This window comes from Panthera tigris, chromosome C1 (genome assembly GCF_018350195.1).
Source record: "Panthera tigris isolate Pti1 chromosome C1, P.tigris_Pti1_mat1.1, whole genome shotgun sequence".
NCBI classification, from domain to species: domain Eukaryota; kingdom Metazoa; phylum Chordata; class Mammalia; order Carnivora; family Felidae; genus Panthera; species Panthera tigris.
The window spans coordinates 187,182,000-187,205,927 of NC_056667.1; the positions used below are offsets into that span (position 1 = coordinate 187,182,000).

The window sequence follows — 23,928 nt, forward strand, 5'->3', positions numbered from 1 at the left end:
TTCTCTGTATTTAAGAGTCTCTTATGGTTTCCCTCCCTCTTTGTGTTTATCTTATTTTTTCTTCCCTTCCCCTGTGTTCATATGTTGTTTTTTAAATTCCACAAATGAGTGAAATCATATGATACTTGTCTTTCTCTGACTTATTTCACTTAGCATAATACACTAGAGTTTCATCCACATTGTTGCAAATGGCAAGATTTCATTCTTTATGATTGCCGAGTAATATTCCATTGTATCGTTACTATTACACTACAGAAAAAAACTGTCATTTCTACTCAGGGGTTTATAATACATAAGTTGATAAAGTAAAACTACCAGAAAAAGGGAAAAATGTCAAGAGCATAATAATTTTTAAACTTTAAAAATTTTTTTGTCTCTAGCAAAGTTATTCATTCTCTGATCACCTCAGTTTACATGGAAAATCTGTGGTGATATGAAATCAGAGGGTCATTTTAGAATGTATGAAAAAAATGAGAAACTTTAAAAGGAAAAGATTTAGTGTAAAGGTTATTATGGAAAATTTGTTAAAAGGAAAAATGGGATGGGGCGGGCAGCTATAAAATTTTTAAAATTTTGAGTTCTAGACTTAAATACAGAGTTCTGTAGAAATTGAAACGAAACTAGTTAAGTCTTAAGGACTTAACTTAATCCAAGACTTTGTTACATTCACTTTGTAACAAACCCAGTCAACCTAGTAATAAATTCTGACTCCTACTTGACCTGTGTCACTTCCATTCACACAGATTGTTCTGGATTGGGCACTTTTGTGGGAAAAGATTTGCATTTTACTTTGAAGAACATAAATTTTCATAGAAATTATCCTTAGAACATACAAAGTATTTACTTTCCATTCTTAGTCATCATTCTTTTGGGTAAGGAAAAGTATAAAATAGTTCCTTCCAGAAAAGAATCATTATATTTTAAATTTATTGGAAACATTACTTTTAAGAAAATTTATCCAGAGGGCTGTGACAATAGATGAGAAGGAAAAGGAATATATGGAGACTAATCCTCACAACCGCATGAAATAGTTGATGATGTCCCCATGCTACAGATAGGGAGACCAAGGCTCAGGAAGATTAAGTAATTGCCTAAAGTGATAGAGCAGGGATTTAAACCCAGATCTATCTGCCTCAAAAGTTTCTTTACATTCTAACATGCTTCCTCCCTCTGTGTTGTACCAAGATATTTCTGAGAGCTCTAATTCAGATTGCTTTAAAGGAGACCCTCTTTGGATCTGAACCTGCATGATTTATCAAGTTAGATCATGATCTGAGGGACTCCCTCACCTGCATATGAATTCTCAGGGTCACTCAAATCCATCTTCTATTGGTTTTCTCTATGGTGTGGGCTAAACTCTCCCAATACACTCACATGTGACAAGCATTAGGTGTGTTCAGCACACTTTCCAGAGCAAATTTTGGTCCCCTTAATCTCGGTTCCCTGTAGCAATGGAAAAACTGGTATCCCTGAAAAAGAAAAAGATTTCATCTTAGATATCCCACCTGCCTGTTCAAGATAATAGTGTTTCTGGTATGCTACATTCTGATTAATTTGGTCATAAGTACTTTATTTAAAATCAGAATGGTAAGTGCATTATGCAGTGTTTCAAGTAAGCAAACACATAGCTTATGTAGGTAAGTCAGAGCTATCCATTAAGATGTGGCATATTTTTTTCTAACGTACTAATGTAGTGGAGTTTCTTTAAGGAGGGAAAATTTTCCTTGATATATGATCACATATGGAAACCATATGGGGGTAGTAACATATTGGTAAATTTGTAATATATATGCCTGCTCTTTGCAGAACATCATTTTCAAATAATGGGAGGCTTCCTGACTTTTATTCACACATATTTTTATTAAAGGCAATTAAGTTTATTTTTATTTAAAAAAAAAATTTTTTTTTTAACATTTATTTATTTTTGAGACAGAGAGACAGAGCATGAATGGGGGAGGGGCAGAGAGAGAGGGAGACACAGAATCGGAAGCAGGCTCCAGGCTCTGAGCCATCAGCCCAGAGCCTGATGCGGGGCTCGAACTCACGGACCGCAAGATCGTGACCTGAGCCGAAGTCGGACGCTCAACCGACTGAGCCACCCAGGCGCCCCAAGTTTATTTTTAAAAAAGTATTTAAGTTATTTATTTATTCTGAGAGGTAGAGAAAGCATGAATAGGAGGGGGGCAGAGAGAAAGGGATAGAGAGGATCCCAAGCAGGCTCCACACTGCCAGTGTGGAGCTTGATGTGGGGCTTGAATTCACGAACCGAGAGATTGTGACCTGAGCAAAAGTTCAATGCTCAACTGACTAAGCTACCCAGGCGCCCAGAGGCAATTAAGTTTAAATATGAGATACTCCTCATAATTTTATCAAATTATGGACTGCTTTTTTGTCAAAGTATCTTTAGAAGAAAATAACTATGATTTTCTTAGTCTCTTCTTTTTTTCACTACCAGAAGCATTAAAGAATTTTTTTTTTTACTTCTCAACATTTAATTTTCTATTCTTTTTCTTTTAGTTTTTTTATTGAAGTTTAGTTGACACACACTGTTACATTAATTTAAGGTGTACATATACTGAAAGAATTATGAATGACTATTAAGATATCAGAAGTACTGAGTTCTCAAATACACTGCTTTTCAGAAAACTACTATTTTTTGCTTTGCCTCTAAATTCATAGAAAGATTTCAGTGTTATAAGTTACATTAACCTTTAGGGTTTTTCTTTTATGTTTGGTTTTAAAGTTGGAGAAAATCCAGAAGGTACCGTTTCTGTGAACCAAGTTAAGCAAGAACCCAAAGAACCAGCATTGTCTATGGAAGCAAAAAAAAATTTGGACTGTAAGAAATTATCTACTACATAAATTATTGAAGCTTTTCAGGATTTACAACTTGGGTGACTTATAATGTCATAAAAAAGAAGGTGAATATTATCAAAGCGCAGCATTGTGATAAGTGAACTGAAGACCGGTTCAATGAGCAACTTTGATTTAAAACCGATATGTTTGTTGCCAAGTCCATATTTTTGGAACCTATTTTATTCCTCTTATTTTGTATAATTCTTATGCTTTTTGATTATCTGATAAGGCCAGTATTTCCAAAGATCATCTGAAATTATCCATGACAATATAGTCTGAACACAAATAGTTATCTAACTAATCCCTTGGAAATATCTGATTTGGGTTCTGGAAAGACAAACAAGAACAACAACAAAAATAGTGTGTGAGTTTGTGTGTGTGTGAGTGTGTGTATGTGTGTTGACTTTTTTTTAAAGTTATAAAAGAAATTATTTCCTCTTTAAAGTTGTGAAGAAATTCATTAAATTAGCACAGGGGAGAGAATATTTGTAGTCTGTCTCATTAGGAAAGATAAAACCATAGTAGATTTTACATCATAACATAAAGCTCAGTATTCACATCTGTGGAAACTGTAATTGCATTTTGGCTTCTTCCATTATAATTTTTATACTTATAACTACAAACCAATAGCATACTAATAGTTATCTAGTAGAAATTTAAAATGTCTTGGTAAGTACTTAGAGTTTTAATTTGAATTAATCAGCTAAGCAACAGAAATAAATGCATATTGCATGGATTTATATAGTATTTTAGGTAAAACACTACATGTGGATAGAAAACTATAGAAATTGAGAGAATTCAGAAAGAATAATAAACTTCCCTGGTGTTGACAGATAATTTGAGGAACTTTTTGATATCCACAAAAGATTTTTTTTTTCCTACTTTGTATTGAAGATTCAGCTCTGGTTAGAAAATAATTTGAGTTGTATTTATTTTTCTATGCCAGAGCTCTTACTGAATTAGTGGTATTTTCAAGGTAAGTATTTGTAGTTTAAAATTTAGTTCATATTTAAAACAACTGATGTGTTATATTTGCTTGCTGAGTAAGTATATTTACTTGAAATACTGAATAAGTACTAATCACTGTATTCATTATAAGCTTCTGTTTTCTGGAAGGTTGGTGAACTAGAAATGTCAATTATTAGCTGTCAAGAAATCAATTTAAAGTTTTTTTTCACCCCAGGGACCGTTTGTGGGTATATTTAGGACTTTATGTAAAAGTAATAAGGATTTCAAATGGATATTAATATTTATATTCAAAGTATATGGAATGTAATATGAAATTTAACCTTACTCTTTTACATGACTGAATCCTTTTTGGCTTTTCTAAAGTCCAGTCTCCCATTCTTAATTCACTTTAATTGTTGCAAGTATACAACATGTACCTAAGTAAAGCATTGTTAAATTAGACGTGAGTGGAACTCTTAAAAATCCGTGCTCTTTAGATTTATACCCTATTTAATATAAAATTTATTATTTATACCCCTATTTAATACAAAGTGGATATTTAGTTACATATATGATTTTTAATTAGAATAGCTTTTCTTTTTCCTAAGAACTGAAAATATTTGATGTCAGCATTTCAGAGGCAGTCTGCCAAATCTGATTATGTTACTCTAAGTTAAACATAGCTCTTAGTTACCTCAAACCCAGCTTTCTCGTAGTCTGTGTGTATGTAAAGGGTATAAGTCTGAATTTATAGTTTTATTGCATTTGTAGGTAATATTCTTTTAATTTATTATTTCTAATTTTTATGGAAACTTTTTTCAGGATTTTAAATAATATTCACTTTTCATTAATGGCAATAGCTTATTATTAAATATTTTACCAATTGAACTATATTCCTTTGGAGACATTCTTTTCTTTTTTGATGTTGAGTTGCTAAGGAGAAATGCTTGTTAAGATACAAACTCCAGTCAGTTACCTGTGAGGATAAGAGACGTTAGAGAGTTCAGACTTTGACATTTGAACAAGAACAAAATATAGTTTTAAAATATTTCTCTCACTTCATTCTATGTGAATGTCTCTTTCTGGTACTGTTTTTTTCACTAGGAGGAGGAAAGTTACAGTGCATCCTTCCCACAAACAAAAAACAAAATTAAAAAAGAGCATGAAGGAAGGTTTAAATCCCTAATTGTATACTCTTTTGGTTTTTAGGTAGAAACTGGAACTATCAATATTTTCATGTAAGTATTTCAATGAGTAGATCTTTAAAAATGGTTTCTAAATTTTTAAAAATTCATTTCCCCTCTAAGTGCATGTTCAGTCACAGTATATCAGTATTGTATTTTAAGGGTGCTTAGCATCGCTTTTATAAAAGTGTGTTTACATATTTTAAATATTTGATTAATTTTTAAATGCACAGGGTGTTAAATACAAGTGCATAAAATTTTCAGTATCTATATTTGGCATTCTCCTAACAGCTCTACAGCAAAGTTTGATATATGCTCTTTTGTGTCATGTATTACAAGGTGTAATATCTGTAGTAGTAAGTTGGACATTCAAAATAAGCAGTTAGAAATTTATAATTACAGTTGAGCTTTTTTCATCATTGTAGTTTTCATGTTCCAAAGCCTCCCAGTGAATTTTATATATGCTACAGTGAATTATAGATAAACACCACCATGGTGGGCTTTTCCCTCAATAATAATTTTCTCCACAAGCAGTTAACATGCTTAAAAGAAAAAGTTTTTACATGAAGTACCTTGTCTTATCCAAGGTAAATGTTTTCTAAAAGTCACAAAAATGGTAGAAAATGGGATCTGGTCCTGCATTAGAGTTTCTAATTTTGAGGCCCACCAGCTTGTGTTTCATCTTTACATCCTGTCAAAATACTTAATCATGTGAGTATGAGAAAGATGTCATTTAATTTGTACCAGGTTTTTTAAAAAGTTTTAAAATGTGTGTGTATATATATATATATATATTGTAACAATGTGTAGTGTCTTTGTTATAATGTAATTTTTTCATTAAAAGAATCCTGTGGTTTTTTTTCTTAAATTTGTTAGTTTTCTTTTTAATACTTTTTCTGGGAATAGTGGTAGTTTTGTTCATCTTTAAGATGCTGAATAAACACCTTAAATACCTGAGAACTTTGGCTAGAGATTTATGTTCAATTTGGAACCTGAAAGTTTTTCAGCATAACTACCAGTAACTCCTATTATCATTACATTAGGTATATATACACATTTAGTACTCTCAGCTCAGCCAACCATCAACATTTTAAAACAATCCCTGTAATATTAGTAATTCTTTTTTTCTCACATCTTGACACTGGACATCTTTAAGTACAGCTTTATATTTTTGGTGTAATGACAGAAGTATGTGATTTTAAAAGGAGAGATCATTAATGTTTTTCCTCTTTGCTTCTTTTGCTTTATTCTTCCCTGCCTATTTTATGGGACCATAGAAAATCTGACTCTCTCCAGAAGGGGCACTCTATTAACTATTCCCCATCAGCTAATTTAGGCTTTAGACATTTTGATTGGTGTATTACTTTGATATCTAAGTATCAGTAATTCTACTTAATTAACTTAGTTGTAATGGCAAAGCCTTAGTGTAATTTTGCCAAATACATGTTAGCTATGAATACAATCATTAAATACAAATATTCATTGCTCATTGAATTCTTAAAACTTCAGGAATAAATCAGAATTAAAGAAAAATTCGCTAAGGGATTCTAAATTTTAAAAAAACGTTAACGTTTATTCATTTTTGAGAGAGACAATGCGAGCAGGGGAGGGGCAGAGAAAGAGGGAGACACAGAATCTGAAGCAGGCTCCAGGCTCTGAGCTGTCAGCACAGTGCCTGATGCAGGGCTTGAACTCACGAACCGTGAAATTATGACTTCAGCAGAAGTTGGATGCTTAACCAACTGAGCCACCCACGTGCCCCTAAGGAATTCTAACTTTGATTCATTAGAAAAATAAATAGTATGGTTAATATTGAAAACCTTTGAAAATATTATATGGGTACAAACTTGCAATTAGTAAATACATCCTGGAATTCTAATGTATGGCCTGGTAATTATAGTCAATAATACTGCATTATAAAATTCAGAATTGCTCAGAGACTACATCTAAATTGTTCTCACCACAAAAAGGAGAGAATAATTCTGTGTCCTGATAGTGATGTTAATTAACACTATGGTGGTAATTATATTGCAAAATATAAATTACCTAATTGACATATTGTATACCTTAAACTTAATGTTATATGTCAATCATATCTCAAGAAAATAAAGAATTCTAAAACCACAGTACAAAGTAGGAATCAGATACCAGCAGAGGGTTTTAAAAATATTTTTATTGAGGTATAATTGATATACAACAAACTGTACATATTTAAAGTGTACAGTTTAATAAGTTTGGATAAATGTATACATCTATGAAAGCATCACCACAGTTGAGGTAATGAACATATCCATCACCTCCAAAAGATTCCTAATGCCTCTTAGTAATCCCCTCCTCTCCCTGCCTCCCACTCACACTTCACCATCCCCAAACAACTACTGATTTGCTTTCTGTCATTAGAGATCAATTTGCTTTGTCTATAATTTTATAAAAATCATATAGTATGAACCTTTTTATATATGACTTTTGTAACTCAGCATATATGAGTTGCAAATGTTGCATATGTTTGTTTTTTTTTTTAAGTTCATTTTGAGAGAGACGGAGACAGTGTGAGTGAGGGGAGCAGGGAGGAAGACCAAGAATCCCAAGCAGGCTTCACACTGTCAGCACAGAGCCCCAAGTGGGGCTTGAACTCATGAAACCATGAGATCATGACCTGAGCAGAAACCAAGAGTCAGACACTTAACCAACTGAGCCACCCAGGCACCCCGTCACTCAGCATAGTTATTTTCAGATTCATCTGTGTCGCAAGATGTCTGAATAGTCCGTTCCTTTTTACTACTGAATAGTATTCCATTGTATGAATATTCCATAATTTGCTTATCCACTTGCCTGCTGATGGACAGCTGGGTTGTTTACAGTTCTTGGCTATTACAAATAAAGTTGCTATGAACACTTGTATAAAAGTCTTTGTATGAACTTATGATGCTTTCATTTCTCTTGAGTAAATATCTAGGAGAGGAATAGCTGGGTCATATGGTAGGTATATATTTAACTTTTTAAGAAACTCTCAAATGGTTTTTCCAATGTGATTGTACCCCTTTACGATCCTTTCAGGGGTGTATGTGAGTTCCAGCCAATGCTTGGTATGGACAGGCTTTTGATATTGTAGGCATATTACAATGCTTTGTAGTCTAGTAGTATCTCATTGTGGTTTTAACTTCCAGTTCTACAGTCACCAATGCTGTTAAACATCTTTTCATGAGTTATTTGCCATCTGTATATTTTCTTTAGTGAAGTGTCTGTTTGGATCTTTATCTCATTTTTAAATGGAAATGTTTTCTTCTTATAGAGGTTTAAAAAGCATATTCTAGATATAAGTCCATTTTAGAAATGTTATTTACAAGAATTTTCACCTGATCTGTAGCTTATCTTTTCACCTTCTTAACAGTATCTTTCAAAGAGTAGAAGATCAGAAGTTCTTATTGTGATTAAGTCCAGTGTACCTTTTTCCCCCCTTTATGGATCATACTTCTGTGTTGTATCTAAAATACCTTTGCCTAATCCAAGATTAGATTTTCTCCTGTTTTCATCTAAGAAATTTTATAACTTTTGAGTTTACATTTAGGTGCATGATCTATTTTGAGTTAATTTTTATATACATAGTACAAGACTTTTTTTGGCATATGAATATCCAGTTGTTTCAGCACCATTTTCTGAAAAGACTATTTTTCTATTGAATTAAATTTATACCATTGATGAAAAATCCACTAATCACATACATATGGGTGAATTTCTGGACTCTGTTCTTTTTCATTGATTTATTATTTATCTCCATGGTCTCAACCAGGGCAATTTTGCCTCTAAAAAACATGGGGCAAAGTCTGGAGACAGTTTAAATTCTCACAGCTAGGGAGATACTGATTTGTGATAGAAGCAAGAGCTTCTCTTCAACATTGTACAATGTATAGGACAGCCTGAACAACAAAGAATTATCTGGCCCAAAATGTCTGTAGTACTGAGACTGAGAAGCTCTGGTCCCTCTTGATGCCAATACCACTGTCTTGATTACTATAGCTTTATAATAAATCTTGAAGTCAGGTAATAAAGTCTTTGAACCTTATTCTTCCTTTCAGCTTTGTTTTGGCTATTCTTAGTTCTTTGTTTTTCCATGTGAATTTTAGAATCACCTGATCAGTTTCTTTTTTTAAAAAAGCCTGATGGGATTTTGATTGGGATCATGTAGAATATTATAGATCAATTTGGGGATAATTGAAATCTTAATATTGATACTTTGTTTTTTTCTCTGCAATGTTTTAGAGTTTTTAACGTATAGGTCTCATGTCTTTTATCAGATTTATCACTAAGAAGTTATAAATGACATTGTTTTTTAATTTCAATGTCTTATTTTTGCATTAATATAGAAATACAGTTGATTTTTTATATGGATCTTCTATCTTGCAACCTTGGTAGCTCATTTATTAGTTTTCATAGCTTTTTGGTAGATTCTTCTAGATTTTCTACGTTGACAGTTGTGCTATTTTACATCTTCTTTTCCAATCTGGATGGCTTATATTTCTTTTTCTCAACTGTTATACTGACTAGAACCTAGAGTACAATTTTGATTAGAATGGCTTAGGGTAGACATCCTTGCCTTGTTTCTGATTTTAGGGGAAAAGCATTTAGTCTTTCACTGTTATGGTGTTAACCATAAGTTTTGTATATGTCCTTTGTCAAATTGAATGAGATTCTGTTCTTAGCTTATTGAGAATTTTTATTAGGAACGGATATTTGATTTTGTCAGGTGCTTTTCCTGTGTATATTGATACGATCATTTTCTTTTTTTAGTCTCTCAATATGTTAAGATTTGATTAAATTTTGAAGGGTAAAGGCCTTGTATTCTTGCATTCCTGGAGTAAATCATACTTGTTCATCAGGATGCATTATCCTGTTTTACATATTTTACATATTTCACAAATGTTGGGTTTCATTTGCATTTAATGTTACTATTGAAATTGTTGTGTTTATGTCTTCCCTTCTATCTTTCTATTTGTTCCATCTGTACTTTGTTGTCTTTTTCTGTCCTTTGGTGAAATTGCCCTTTTTTTATGATTCAATTTTACCTCCTTTATTGACTTGTTAGCTAATTATTGCTTTAGTGTTTATGCTGTACATCTTTAACTATCCCAGTCTACCTTCAAGTAGTATTCCATCATTTAACATACAGTATAAGAATCTTATAATAATATACTCACATCTTTCCCCTTCGTTGTGCTATTGTGGTCACACATTTTATTTCCATATAGATTACAAACCTGACAATGCATTGTTACTATTTACACTTTAAATAATCAGTTATCTTGTATATATTATTTTTATATATTTTCCTGCTTTTTTGCATTTCTGGTAACTTTTGATTGGATGTCAGACATAACTTTCACCTTTTTCGAGTGCTGGATATTTTTGTATTCTTATAAATATTCTTGAGCTTTGTTCTGGGACACAATTGAGTTTTTTGGAAACAGATTATTCCTTTAATGTTTGCTTTTAAGCTTTGCTAGGTAGGACCACGCAGCATTTAATCTAGTGTTAATTTTGTCTCACTATTGAGGCAAATCCCTTCTGAGTACATTGCTTTTGAACTAATGAGGTTTTCTACTCTGGCTGGTGGAAGAGGTATTCTTCTGAACCCTATGAACCTTAGAGGGTTGTTCCCAAATCCTTTCAGGTTGTTCTTTTCCCTAGTCTCAAGTAATTTCCTTATACTCATGCACTAATCATTAGTATTTTGAATGCTAGGGAGTGAACTTCTGCAGATCTCTGGAGTTTTCTATATAGCTCTCTCCTCTCCAGTACTTTGGCCTACAAACTTTAGCTGCTTTGGCCTTCCTCGATTCCAAGTTTCGTCTCCTCTGCCCTGAGAGGTTCTGCCTGGTTTTCTACCCCATGTGCCACAGCCTGGAATCTCTTTGGACAGCTCTCTGGGATAACATAGGCCTCATCTCATCTGTTTTATATCTCTCAGGGATCACTGTCCTCTCTCATCATGTGTAACATTTTGAGAATCATTGTTTCATATATTTTATCCAATTTTATAGTTGTTTCAGGCAGGAGGATAAATCTGGTTACTTTTACTCCAGCTTGACTAGATACAGAAGTTCTCCAGACAATGTTGATGCCATGTCACGTTTGGGTTTCTGCAGGAGCAGTAGAGTTGGGAGAATAAGTAGGAGGTTATGAGGGAAGCACAAGGATAGATTACAAGATGGAGTAAGGTACAACAAATCTGAGTGAGACAAGTAGGTATATAATTGTGGAATTTAGGGTATAGGATTGGTCCAAAGTAATCTCCAGAACTGTCTGATTGTATAAGGACCACCTTTGATAGTATAGTTTCCAGTGTCCACTGCCATGGCTCCACCACTCATGATTCAGCCTTCTTTAGGATATAGGCCATGTAAGATACCAAAATGAATGATTTAAAAGTTTACCTTACTGGAACGTAGTGTCTATTACATGACATATATAACTTTATACAAGATAGAAAATGGTAAATTTGAGGGGTGCCTGGGTGGCCCTGTTGGTTGAGTGTCTGACTTTTGCTTTTGGCTCAAGTTATGATCTCACAGTTTGTGGGATCAAGCCCCATGTTGGGCTCCACATTGACAGCATGGAGCCTGCTTGGGATTCTCTCCCCCTCTCTGTGCCCCTTCCCCATGCTCACACATATTAACACATGAGCATACTCTCTCTAAGTAAATAAACTTAAAAAGAAAATGGTTAATTTGATCATAGGAATATGGATAAAATTATATAAGAGTGAAGAATAAGATGGGACACCTTGGTGGCTCAGTTGAACATCCCACTCATGATTTTAGCTCAGGCCATGATCCCAGGGTCATGGGATCAAGCCCCATGTTGGGCTCACACTGAGTGTGGGGTCTGCTTAATACTCTCTCTCTCCCTCTGCCCCTGTCTCCTGCTTGTGCTCTCTCTTTCTCTCTAAAATAAAAATAAAATAAAATAATTAAGAAGAGGGTGACGACATTACTTACAAGGAAGAGAACTGACATTTCAGTAAACACCAGACATTGTACTTGGTGCTTTACATTGTTTGGTTAAAGCACTTGGCATTTCACCGGGCATAAATAGTTTCTTATTATTGTAGCTTGGACTGGTGGCTAAGAGCCTGTGCTCTGAAGTCAGACAGATTGGAATCCCACTTCCTCTTTATTAGCTGTGTAACTTTGGACAAATTACTTGAACTTTCAGTTTTTAGTATTTTTATTTCCTCTGAACAAATAGTAGTAGTAGCTACTTAATTGAACTGTTATGAGGGTTTAATGAGTTAACCTATGTTGAGATCTTAGAATCTGTAACAGGCCACTCAGTATATGTTCCTTTTTATAATTAATATTAACAAGGAAATTTTAAATGCTGAAAGGTAAACATTATCCTTATTCTCAAAGTGATGTGTCTGTTAGGTAGCATCTTTGGCTGTGTGCAACAGAGACATGATTATGGTGGTTTAACCAAATAAAGAGATCTTATTTTTTTATGAAACCAGATCTGAGGACAGTCTCACCAGGGATGTATGGTGGTTCCATAGGCTACCAGGAACACAGCAACCTTTAATATTTTCATATAAGCATCTCTAATGTGACTTTCATCTACATACTTGTTGCTTTTTTGTCCATGGTGGTTGTTCCACCTCCAGCATTGATCAGAGTTCAGACAAGAAGAATGGAATGAGCAAAGGGCCTGTGCTGGGTGAATGAACCAAAGGTCTTTCTTAGGAGACCCGTCTGTGACTTCCCCTTTTATCTTATTGGTCAGAACTGTTATATGACCACCCTGGTTACAGGGGATGCTAGAAAACGTAATTCTTTTAAAATCTAGGCACCACTCCAAGAAAAAATATATTTTAGTAAGACAGAATTCACTCAACTATTGTTGAGGCCACTAATGGTGACTCCCACAAATTGGAGAACTATAATTCAGAAATTCAATAACTTGCTTGAGGTCATTAAACAACTATTAAGTGATAATATTGGTAGCAAGGTCTGTCCAGTACCATTCCACATTCCTTTTGCCACACAGTCCAGAAAACAAGTGATTGTTTCATTATAGAATCTTTGAGTTGGATCTTTAATGACAGGATATGAACATGAGATTAAAGTGCAGATGTCCAGAATTCAAGGAGCAAGTAGATGGAATTATATAGCTCATTGGGAGTACATTTTAAAGTTCATTTTGATCAGAACTTTAAGATTCAATGAAGGAATGAAGCTGGGATAAAGATTGGAATGGTAAGAGAGGTTAAATGGTAGAAATTCTAGAAGGCCAGACTAAGAATTTTACGTTTTGCTTAGTGTGTGTTACATTTAAAGTCTTATTGAAATGATTCATTAAAGGAGTCCATTGAGTCAAAAAGCTTTCCTAAAATCTGGGTGAAACTTTAAATGTTACAGATTTCTGAAAGTAGATATGATGACCAAATGGAAGTGATAGAGTAATTTTTTGATGACTATAATAAAATTGTATAATAAGTTTCTGGCTGTGACTTGCATCTATAATTGCTTTATAGAAGCTGTTGGGTTTTTTATATTTATATTCTACAAAGACACTCTAAAATCTTAAATATGGACATTCATTCATTCAACAAAACAGACATACTTCCTGCCCTTTTGGAGCTTACAGTCCAGTAGAGGGAGATAGATAATAAAAAATAAACATAGTAAATAAGTATATATAAACCTAAGCTCATTATATATATTTATATGTAGTAATATATATTATTTATATGTAAGTATACATATATGTAAGTATATATATATTTATATGTAAGTATGTCATATGTATATTTTACACTTATATGTTAGGTTGACAGCCTCCATAAAAATGGAGCAGGGAAAGAGGCAAATATGGGGTTAGTATGGTAAGAGTTACAATTTTAAATAGGACAACCAGAGTGGGCCTCATTGAGAAGGTACATGCAAGCAAATTCTTAGAGTAAGAGTCATGCAGATACCGTGTAGAGTAGTGCAGTAAGAGGGAACTGCAGGATTGGGAAGTGCTTGCTGTGCCTGGAGGTCAGCAAGAAGGCTAATGTGTCTGGACTGGAGTGAGCAAGTGAGAGGGTACTAGGAAATGAGGTCAGAGAGGTAATAGGGAATCAGATCATGTAGGGTCTTACAATCCATCATAAAGATTTTGCCTTTTACTCTGCGTGGAAATGGGAAGTCACAGCATGTTTTGAGCAGAAGAATGACAACATAATATGACTTACCCTTTAAAAGGATCATTTTGGCCATTGTGTTAAGAATACACTTTATAGTTTGTCTCTCTCTACTAAATTATAAAATTCAGGGTTAGGGATCTTTGTCTTTTTTTGCTCATTGATCTATGACAGTGGCAGATGCTTAGAAAATATTGTTGAATGAATGACCATCCACATTTAAGAATTTAGAGTGTCCTTATAGAAAATAAATGGAAAACAACCTAAAGAGAGAAGGGAAAGTTGTCAAGGGGAGAAAATTGCTGAAGAAATGTCTTTGAGTAGCAGAAAGGAGATGGGATCTAGTGTTCAAATAAAGGGTTTGACTCTAGATAGGACCATGGATACCTCATCTGTGGGTGGATGACAAGGGAGACTACATGGGTAAAGATGCTACTACTGTACAAGTGACAGTCTGTGGAAATCTCTTTTGATTGCTTCAATTTTCTCAGTAAATAAGAAGCCAGGCCCTTAGGTAACTGTAAATATGGGTATGTTGGGGGGAAGTGTGTTGGTGAGAAAAGCTAGTATGAGAGTAATTAGGCAAATGAAATATAGTATTATTAATGGGTCTACTTGATTAAGGGTTCACTTAAAGTTCACGTCCATCAATTGAAAATCAGATTAGTCAGCATGTTTATGTGCTTTTGTCCAATCATAATCAACAGTGGCTGAGTGTTTATTGAGAATCAGACACTGTGTTACCTGTTGGTTATACAAAAGATTAATAAAACCCAATCCTAGCTCTATGGGGGCTTACAGTGTAGTGGCAGACAGTTTTTTAATCAATTTGTAAAATGGTGTGATAAGTACTATCATTTCAAACAAAGGAAAAAACATTGTAAATCAAAGAAGTTCCAAAGTGAACAATTCAGGTTATGGAAGGAACAACAGATTAGTCTAAGAAGGCAAAATATTGTGAAAGAATCACTTTCAAAGCGTTACTTCCCAGTCGCCAATCAAAAAGGTGTTATGTATAAACTTTGTGTAATTCCAATCAGATCTGCTTTGAAACTTAAACTAGATCCCAGAACTCCTAATTATTGCTCCTCTGATATCCCCTGTGAAATGCTAAGACTATCCGGATAGTATTCTCCCTTACCACAGGAAGCAAAAAACTCAGTTTTGCTTTATCAACAGGTTATTTTGGAGGTATTTTAAAGGAGCCAGCATTTGACGGTCATGGAGGTCTTATCAAAATCTGGTCACCTTGGAAACAGCATGCTTTTCTGAGGCCCTTTGAGCCTCCTACACAGGGTCTCTCCAATAACAGTGGTAAGGTAAGTTCATGTTGGGTTTGAGCTCTGATTTCTAATTTTTTTATCGAATACTCCAAATGCTTAAGTTTGTTTTGTTTAGTTTGAGAGTAGTGTCTAGGAATAAATTCCATTTATTGATCATGTTTGAAAAACTTTTATTTGGTAGAAATCTGCATTACTACTGTCAATACTGTTTGTCCTGGTAATTTCTGCATTGTGCATCTATTAAGAGGAAGTTCATAGGGATAAAAATGGGTGTAAACTTGTAGGTTCAGAAGGTTTCTCTTCAAACTGGCATCCTTTGGAAAAACTGTCTCAAGTAATTTATGAAAGTTTAATGAGAACTTTGCCCACTCTTGTTTTATCTTGTCCGTGAGGGTCTGGTTCTCTTTAGGAGAGGGTCCCTAAGATTCAAGGTTCACATTTGACTATATATTATCAGACTCATAGGTTTATCTTTAGTCTGGTTCTATAGCCATTCTGGGCTGGACTCCTGCATCTTATATGTATTTATACTAGAATCAAAATGTGTCTTGTTTACTTTCTTTTATTTTTATTTTTTTAGATAGAGTATGTGAGTTAGGGAATAAGGGCAAAGGGAGAGAGAGAGAGAATCCCAGGCAGCCCCCCCCCCCCAACTGAGAATGGAGCCTGATACTGGGCTCTATCCCACCTCATGAGCTGAGGTGAAACTAAGAGCCCAACACTCAACTGACTGAGCCACCCAGGTGGCCTGTGTATTACTTTGAAAATGATAAAAGGATTATTTGGAATTAGAATTGTTTTTTGGGGGAACGTCTCATATAAACAAAATTGTTCTTTTGGGGACGTACTTTGAAGCAAAAAGAAAGCAATATCTCAAATATACAGTTGTCTACATTTTTTTAATGTTTATTTGTTTTTGAGAGAGAGACAGAGCATGTGCGGGGGAAGGACAGAGAGAGAGGGAGACACAGAAGCAAGCTCCAGGTTCCTAGCTGTCAGCACAGAGCCTGACATGGGGCTCGAACTCGTGGACCATGAAATCGTGACCTGAGCTGAAGTCGGCCATTCAACCAACTGAGCCACCCAGGCGCCCTTACAGTTGTCTACATTTTAAGAGGAAACTTCCAATATAGTCAAGAGATTATGAAATTGCCTCCTTAAAAGAGTCTTTGGTAAAGGCAAGAAAAAAATGTGAAAAATTTAGAAATGTCTTCTCTAGATCCTTTCAAATCACAATTTGAATATGATGTCCTTGATTGTTCTATTTCCTCATCCTGTGTTCCTGTTTCCCTCTGTACTGTCTCTCCTAACTTTTTCTCCTTCCCTTCAAAATACCCCATAAGGATATAGTCTTGTTGGTCTAAAAGAGAAAGATCACTCTGTTTAATGTAAGAAATACCCCTTTCATTTTTATACTTCAAGTATTAACAGTTACTGGCATTTTAATCAAAGAAATCAAATTGTCTAGGGGGCCTAAATTAATCTTTAAACCAGCTGTAATGACTGACTCTTCCTCCTGCTTCCTCACCCCCTCTTATGTGCATGTATTTCAAAATAGGTTTTCTTGCATCTAAACTTTTCCCCTGTCTTTAAGTAAGGAAAGATAATTAGTCTTTTCCAATGCTAATTTTGTATTTGACTAAAGTTGGCTCCCTCTCATTTTTAATTCATATTCCTTTTCTTCTTTTCCCTCCCTGGGGAAACATTAGAGATTAATTGACAAAAAAAATTATTCTGTCATTATGTACTCAATCTAGAAATATCTAATGAATTTCTACAATAGAAAGAAAAATTATTAAACTGTTTTTCTGTTTCTTTAAAATTGCTTTTAAGAGGGGCGCCTAGATGGCTCAGTCAGTTGAGCATCTGACTTAGGATCAGGTCATGATTTCCTGGTCTGTGAGTTCAAGCCCCGTATGGGGCTCTGTGCTGACAGCTTGGAGCCTGGGAGCCTGTTTCGGATTCTGCGTCTCCCTCTCTTTCTGCCCCTCGTCCACTCATGCTCTGTCTCTCTCTCTGTCAAAAACAAATAAACATTAAAAAAAAAATTGCTTTTAAGAGATATTTCTGGTTAAAACTAAGAAAAGAAGAAAAAACTTCTTGCTTCCAAGATGAAAGACTCTGAACCAGGATTTAAAGGGTTTTTATTATAATTTCATTTATGAATACAAAGTTTATATATTATACAGAAAATATTCATAAAGTATTCCTGATAGAATCAGTTAATCATATTGGTTTAAAGGATTGAAAAACAATTATCTTCCTGACTTTAATATATGAAATTAATGCCAACACAGTATGCTAGTTATACAGGAAGATTGAATATCTCATAATTTAAACTTTATATATTTCTTACATTGGTTTTTTTAAATTTTTTTTCTAATCTTACATTGGTTTTATGGGACAAATTATTATCATTATTTCTATAAATTAAGTTTACAAAAATTTAGATTCATGATTAATTAGATAAAATTGTAATGATGGATATCTTTAAAAAGTTTATAATCTCAAGTTATTTCTATAATATCAAAATTCTTGGGATGCCTGGCTGGCTGAGTCAGAAGAGCATGCGGTTCTGCATCTCGGGTCATGAGTTCAAACCCTATGTTAAGTGTAGAAATTACTTAAATTAAAAAAAAAAAAAAAAACTTAAAAAAAAACTTTAATATCAGAGTTCTTAAGAACTTTATACTTAACTAAAATTTCAATTTCTAGTTCCTCAGCTAACTTAAAAACCTCAGACAGGGGCACCTGAGTGGCTTAGTTGGTTACGTGTCTGACTTCGGCTCAGGTCATGATCTCACAGTTGGTGGGTTTGAAACCCGCGTCGGGCTCTGTGCTGACAGCTCGGAGCCTGGAGCCTGTTTCGGATTCTGTGCCTCTGTCTCTCTCTGCCCTCCCCCACTCGTGTTCTATCTCTGTGTCTCTCTCAAAAATAAATAAACATTAAAAAAAAAAAAACCTCAGATAAAGGTTAAACTGAGTTAATTGATACATAGGCTTTGAATACTTGGACAAAATCTAAAGAAAACAATGAGTGACATTGGTCACTAAACAGTTATATTTTACTGTTATTCTTCTTTTTAAATTTTAATGTTTTATTTTATTTTTGAGAGAGACAGAGTACGAGTAGGGAGGGGCAAAGAGAGAGGGAGACAGAATCTGAAGCAAGCTCCAGGCTCTAAGCTGTCAGCCCAGAGCTCCATGCAGGGCTCAAACTCGTGGACTGCGAGGTCATGACCTGAGCCGAAGTCAGATGCTTAACTGACTGAGCCACCCAGGTGCCCCTTTATTGTTATTCTTATCTATTTAAAAATAGATATAGATTGGGGTGCTTGGCTGGTTCAGTTGGTAGAGTAAGTGACTCTTAATCTCGGGATTCTGAGTTCAACCCCATGTTGGGCCTAGAGCTTCTAAAAATTGAAAGGAGGAAGGAAGGAAGGAATACATTTATAGGACATGAAAATATTTTTGGATTTTGTTATATGCATAGTTTCCTTAAAATTCATAAAGACAATATGACAAACATGCTCATTAGAAAAATAACTATGTGGGGCGTCTGGGTGGCTCAGCCGGTTAAGCGGCCGACTTCGGCTCAGGTCATGATCTCATGGTCCATGAGTTCGAGCCCCGCTTCGGGCTCTGTGCTGACAGCTCAGAGCCTGGAGCCTATTTCAGATTCTGTGTCTCCCTCTCTCTGACCCTCCCCTGTTCATGCTCTCTCTGTCTCAAAAATAAATAAAACGTTAAAAAAAAATTAAAAGAAAAAACTGCTAAGTGAAATTAGTCAGAGAAAGACAAAAATCATATGACTTCACTCATATGAGGACTTTAAGAGACAAAACAGATGAACATAAAGGAAGGGAAACAAAAATAATATAAAAACAGGAGGGGGACAACAGAAGAGACTCATAAATATGGAGAACAAACAAAGGGTTATTGGAGGGGTTTTGGGAGGGGGTATGGGCTAAATGGGTAAGGAATCTACTCCTGAAATCACTGTTGCACTATATGCTAACTAATTTGGATGTAATTTTAAAAAATAAAATTAAAAAATAAAATTAAAAAAAAACCTAAATAATTCCTCATTTTCTGTCTTCTAGTTTTGTCTAGGGAGAAATAAAAATTGATCACATAGGTTAAATGGAGAAAGTAAGACTATATTCAGTGTAATTACAGAGAGATATTTGTTTCTTAAAGAAATTTTTGCACCTAGGAGGATACATTGATAGGATGCTGAAATGGCCTTCTAAAAGCAGAGCTTCAGCATTAACTCAGAGGCAACATTCTGAAAGGGTGGATACCATCCTTAAAGAGGTAATATATGCATAAATCAGAGACCTCTGTATAGTGCTGTGTTTCCAACAGGAAGAATACATGGGTCCAGTAACCATGGGACAGAAGCAGGAGTAGCCCCATTTACCTTAATTTCCAGTGACATACTGGGAGATTTTGTTTCCCATCCTTTTAATTCTGGGCTCTGTAGGTTTGGAGGTCCTGGTCCCCAAAGTGAGCATACTCTTGCCAGGGGGAACACAAAGTTTTTATGCACCTATAAGGTAAGGCTGCTGTCAGTGCACTTTAAAGTCCTTGTATCCAGGCACCAACAGGTAAGAAGAGGCATCAGCATACTGGCAGGAGTGATCAACCCAGATCAGCAGAAGGACTTAGAGCAGGGGGACTACATGTGGAGCCTAGATGATCCATTTGGACACCTTTTGGTCCTCCTGTGCCCCATTGTAACTGTGAATGGATGCATGCAGCAGTGTCTGCACAAGAACAAAATGGTCACTCAGTCCTCTCAGGAATTAAAATTTGAGTCATAACACCAGTAAGGCTCCAAGACCTGGTGAGGTAATACCTGAGGGTGAGGGAAATTAGAATAACTCCTGAAAATGGGAGAGCATGAATACCAGTTTTAGCTCCAGAGATCAACTGCAGCATCAGAGGTTCCTTCTGAGCATCAGAATTTCCTTCATTTCAGGAAGATGGGCCAGAAGAACTATGGGAGACTGGCAATCTGACCTGTGGGGAGAGATAAATCTATTCAGCATAAGAGGTAGGCCATGGCAGCAATGAAAATGAGCCCTCAGAGCTCCTGCTGCAGATGGAGTGATTAATAAGTGGCCACAGCTGCTGCTCTGGATCTATCATGGTGCCTGTGCAGAAGCTATGCTTCTCACAGGCTGCTCTCAGCCAATGACTGGGCATGGCAAAGGTACTAAGATGGTCCCACTTCTGTGAGGAGGACTCTGATGGGTAACATGTCTTGAGTTTTCCCCATTAGCCTTGTAGACTTTACACAATACTAATGGGGCCCGTGCATTGAAAAACTCAAATTAGACCCCCAAAACCTCATAAATATCTTATCTTTGTCCTTCCTCCTCAGACACACTGCTAAGATCTGTCAAAGTAGTATTCTCCTTACTATAATAAGCAAAAAACGTAGCTTTGCTTTATCAACAGGTTATTTGGTGGTATTATTAGGCAGATAGCATTCAACAGATGAAAAGGAGCCATCATTCAGAAAGCAGAGAGAAGATCTTCACAGGTAGGAGGAACAGTAAATGCAAAGGCCTTGATGTGGAAAAAAGGTATTTAAGGGCAGAAAGCAGAGCAGTGTGGCATTAGCTTAGAGGCAATAGAGAAGATGGTGTGGAGTCAGTGGTAATCATAGTGTCAATTTCATTCTGAGTAAAACAGAACCTATTACAGGATTTCTACTGGAGAAGTGATATACCTGGGTTTATATGTTGTAGAAGAATATGTTATACAGGGACATGAATGGAAACAGGGAGAGCAATAAGGAGGTTATTAGAATGGCACACACATGAGAGCTTAGGTGATTTGCATCTAGAATGATAGTGATACAGGAGGCAAAGAGAAATGGAAAAATTCAGGATTATTTTGGAGATAGAATCATCAGGACTTGCTGATTGGTTGGCTGTTGGGGAGGGCATGTGGGGATGTGTGTGAAGGAAGGGAAGGAATGAAGAATGACTCCAGCCAGGGTTTTAGCTGTGAGTGACTGTGTGAATGAATGGTAGTAAATTTTACTGAGTTGAGGAAGACTGATGGGGAAGAATAGACTTGGAAGAGAAAATCAAGAGCTCGTTTTTGAACCTAGTTAGTTTTGAATTCCAAATGGAACTGTTAAGTTGGCACTTACAGATACAACTCTAGATGTCAGGATTGGACATAAACATTTTTGTGATTTATCAACATATAGATGGTAATGAAAAACTAGAGAACAGAGAGATCACCTGAGGAAAAAAAAAATGCAGATAAAGAAGAAAAGAATGCCCAGGATCTAGCCCTGAGGCCCTCCAACATAAAGGTTAGCTAGAGCAGGAAATATGACTAAGAAGTTAAAAGGAATACCACGAATGCTTAGAACTGGTCAGTTGAGTCCACTTTGGAACCTGTGAGGAAATGTCAGGGCAAGAAGTATCTCAGATTAGTTGCAAATTAAAGCAAATTCTTCAGTCCTTTAGTTAACAAATACATATTCAGTGTATTATAACAGTGGTGTTCAAAAGACATTACAATATAAGGTAGTAAACCCTTAATATACCAAGTATATGTGTAATGCTCCCCTACAAGTGAGGGATATCAGATCTCTAGACTTGATTATAAAAATATTTCAGAAGGGGCGCCTGGGTGGCTCAGTCGGTTAAGCGGCCAACTTCGGCTCAGGTCATGATCTCGCGGTCCGTGAGTTCAAGCCCCGTGTCGGGCTCTGTGCTGACAGCTCAGAGCCTGGAGCCTGTTTCAGATTCTGTGTCTCCCTCTCTCTGACCCTCCCCCATTCATACTCTCTCTCTCTGTCTCAAAAATAAACATAAAAAAAAAAAATTAAAAAAAAATATTTCAGAAAAGTCTTTCTGCTTTCTACCTAGTCTTTCTAAAAGCAACTACCTAAAAAGATCAATTTTTGTTTTTTTTATACATTCAATTTTAGGTTCAATAAACATTAAACTTTTTAAACTTATTTTGCTTTTACCTAAAATATGGTTTTAGGTGGCAGTAATAAATTCTGGCTTTAAAAGATGATTAGAATTATATAAATATATTAACTGTTCTTAAGAAGATCCTTCCTCTCTTTTTAGATTTGATTAACATTTGACAATACATTGTAATGTTTTGATATTAGAATTATATGAATCAAAACTATGAGTGTATTTGAACTTTCAAGAAGAATTTAACCAAAGGATATAGGAAAGAGCAAAATAAAACAATGTGGTAGATATAAAACAATTTGTGGTTTTCAGAGTAACAGACTTCTATATCAGTTGCATAATAGTAATTATTTATTCATGAAGTCTTTTTATTTCCATGGAAACACTGAGATCATCTTAATTTTTAATTACATTAGAGTTTACAGTTCCATAGATTTTAACTGTAGTAGCAAGCACAGAAGCTAGAGCTCTACCCATTTCCACTTTAAAAAATATAAAGGAGGAAGAAAGGGTTTAAAATGATGATGAATTTCACTTAGTTACAACCTTTAACTGTATATTGATTATTTCTAATTTCTCCTAAACCTGCCCTACAATTTTATGTCCAATTAATTTTTCCATTTTTGTCTATACCCTTCAGGTAAAAGTATTTTCACAGGAAAAAACCGCAATGCAAAATTGAGCAATGGATGCTGGTAAAATAGGTAGTTTGTGAGATAAGTAAAATAGTTGTCAGAAACTATTTTAATAGAAAAAGCAGAGAACTAGCTCTGCCACTTAGCTGAATTATCTCAGGTGAATCACTTCATTTCTCTGGCCCTCAATTTCTTCATCTGCACCCTGAGAGAGTGAGGTTGAATGATAGAACTCAGTGGTTATATGTAAGTGATGAATCAATGGATTCTACTCCTGAAACCGTATGTTAACTAACTTGAATTTAAATAAATTGAAAGAGAAAAAAAGGAATTCAATGGTTCTGTGAAATGGCTTGGCTGTATGGAGACCAGGACTTGTGGGAACTATCCACGTGGGCCCTACAAATATGTTGATAATATTTCTCATGATATGAGCATTTGTCAATGGGGACTGGTTTGAAGGTTTTTTCAAAATTGTTTTTAATTGATGCATAATATTGCATAATATGTTTTTTTTACATCTATTTTAGTCATTCCCAGATTGTTGAACATTTAGATATTTTCAATATTTTTAACATCAGATGTCATTTTTTGCATCTCTGACTACTATGTTTTTGGTTTGGATTCCTAGACATAAAGTAACTAAACAGCATAAGCATTGTTACTCTTGATAATATTATCAAATTTCTTTCCATAAATGTTATATTGTTTTAGTCTATCTCAAAGTAATTTTTTTTTTATTTGAGAGAGAGAGTGTGAGTGAGGGAGAGGGATGGGGGTGGGAAGAGAGACAGAGAGAGAGACAGATAGAGAGAATCCCAAGCAGGCTCCATGCTCAGCATAAATCCTAACAGGGGGGTCCACCCATGACCCTGGGATCATGAT

At 35.1% G+C, this 23,928-nt stretch overlaps 1 protein-coding gene across 24 annotated transcripts in view; it reads left to right on the forward strand.

Moving 5' to 3' along the window:
* Positions 1 to 23,928, forward strand: part of CARF (calcium responsive transcription factor) — a 101,640-nt gene that overhangs the window by 52,792 nt on the left and 24,920 nt on the right. For 10 of the 24 annotated variants that reach the window (XM_042995093.1, XM_042995100.1, XM_042995114.1 and 7 more), the window contains 2 exons: positions 2,744 to 2,839; positions 15,346 to 15,485. In XM_042995093.1, the coding sequence (XP_042851027.1) occupies positions 2,744 to 2,839; positions 15,346 to 15,485 (236 nt within the window). Of the gene's footprint in view, positions 1 to 2,743; positions 2,922 to 5,013; positions 5,789 to 15,345; positions 15,486 to 19,665; positions 20,110 to 20,433; positions 20,510 to 20,915; positions 21,001 to 23,048; positions 23,113 to 23,928 lie in introns of those variants that run through there. The other 14 variants (XM_042995097.1, XM_042995098.1, XM_042995104.1 and 11 more) reach the window with 13 other exon arrangements.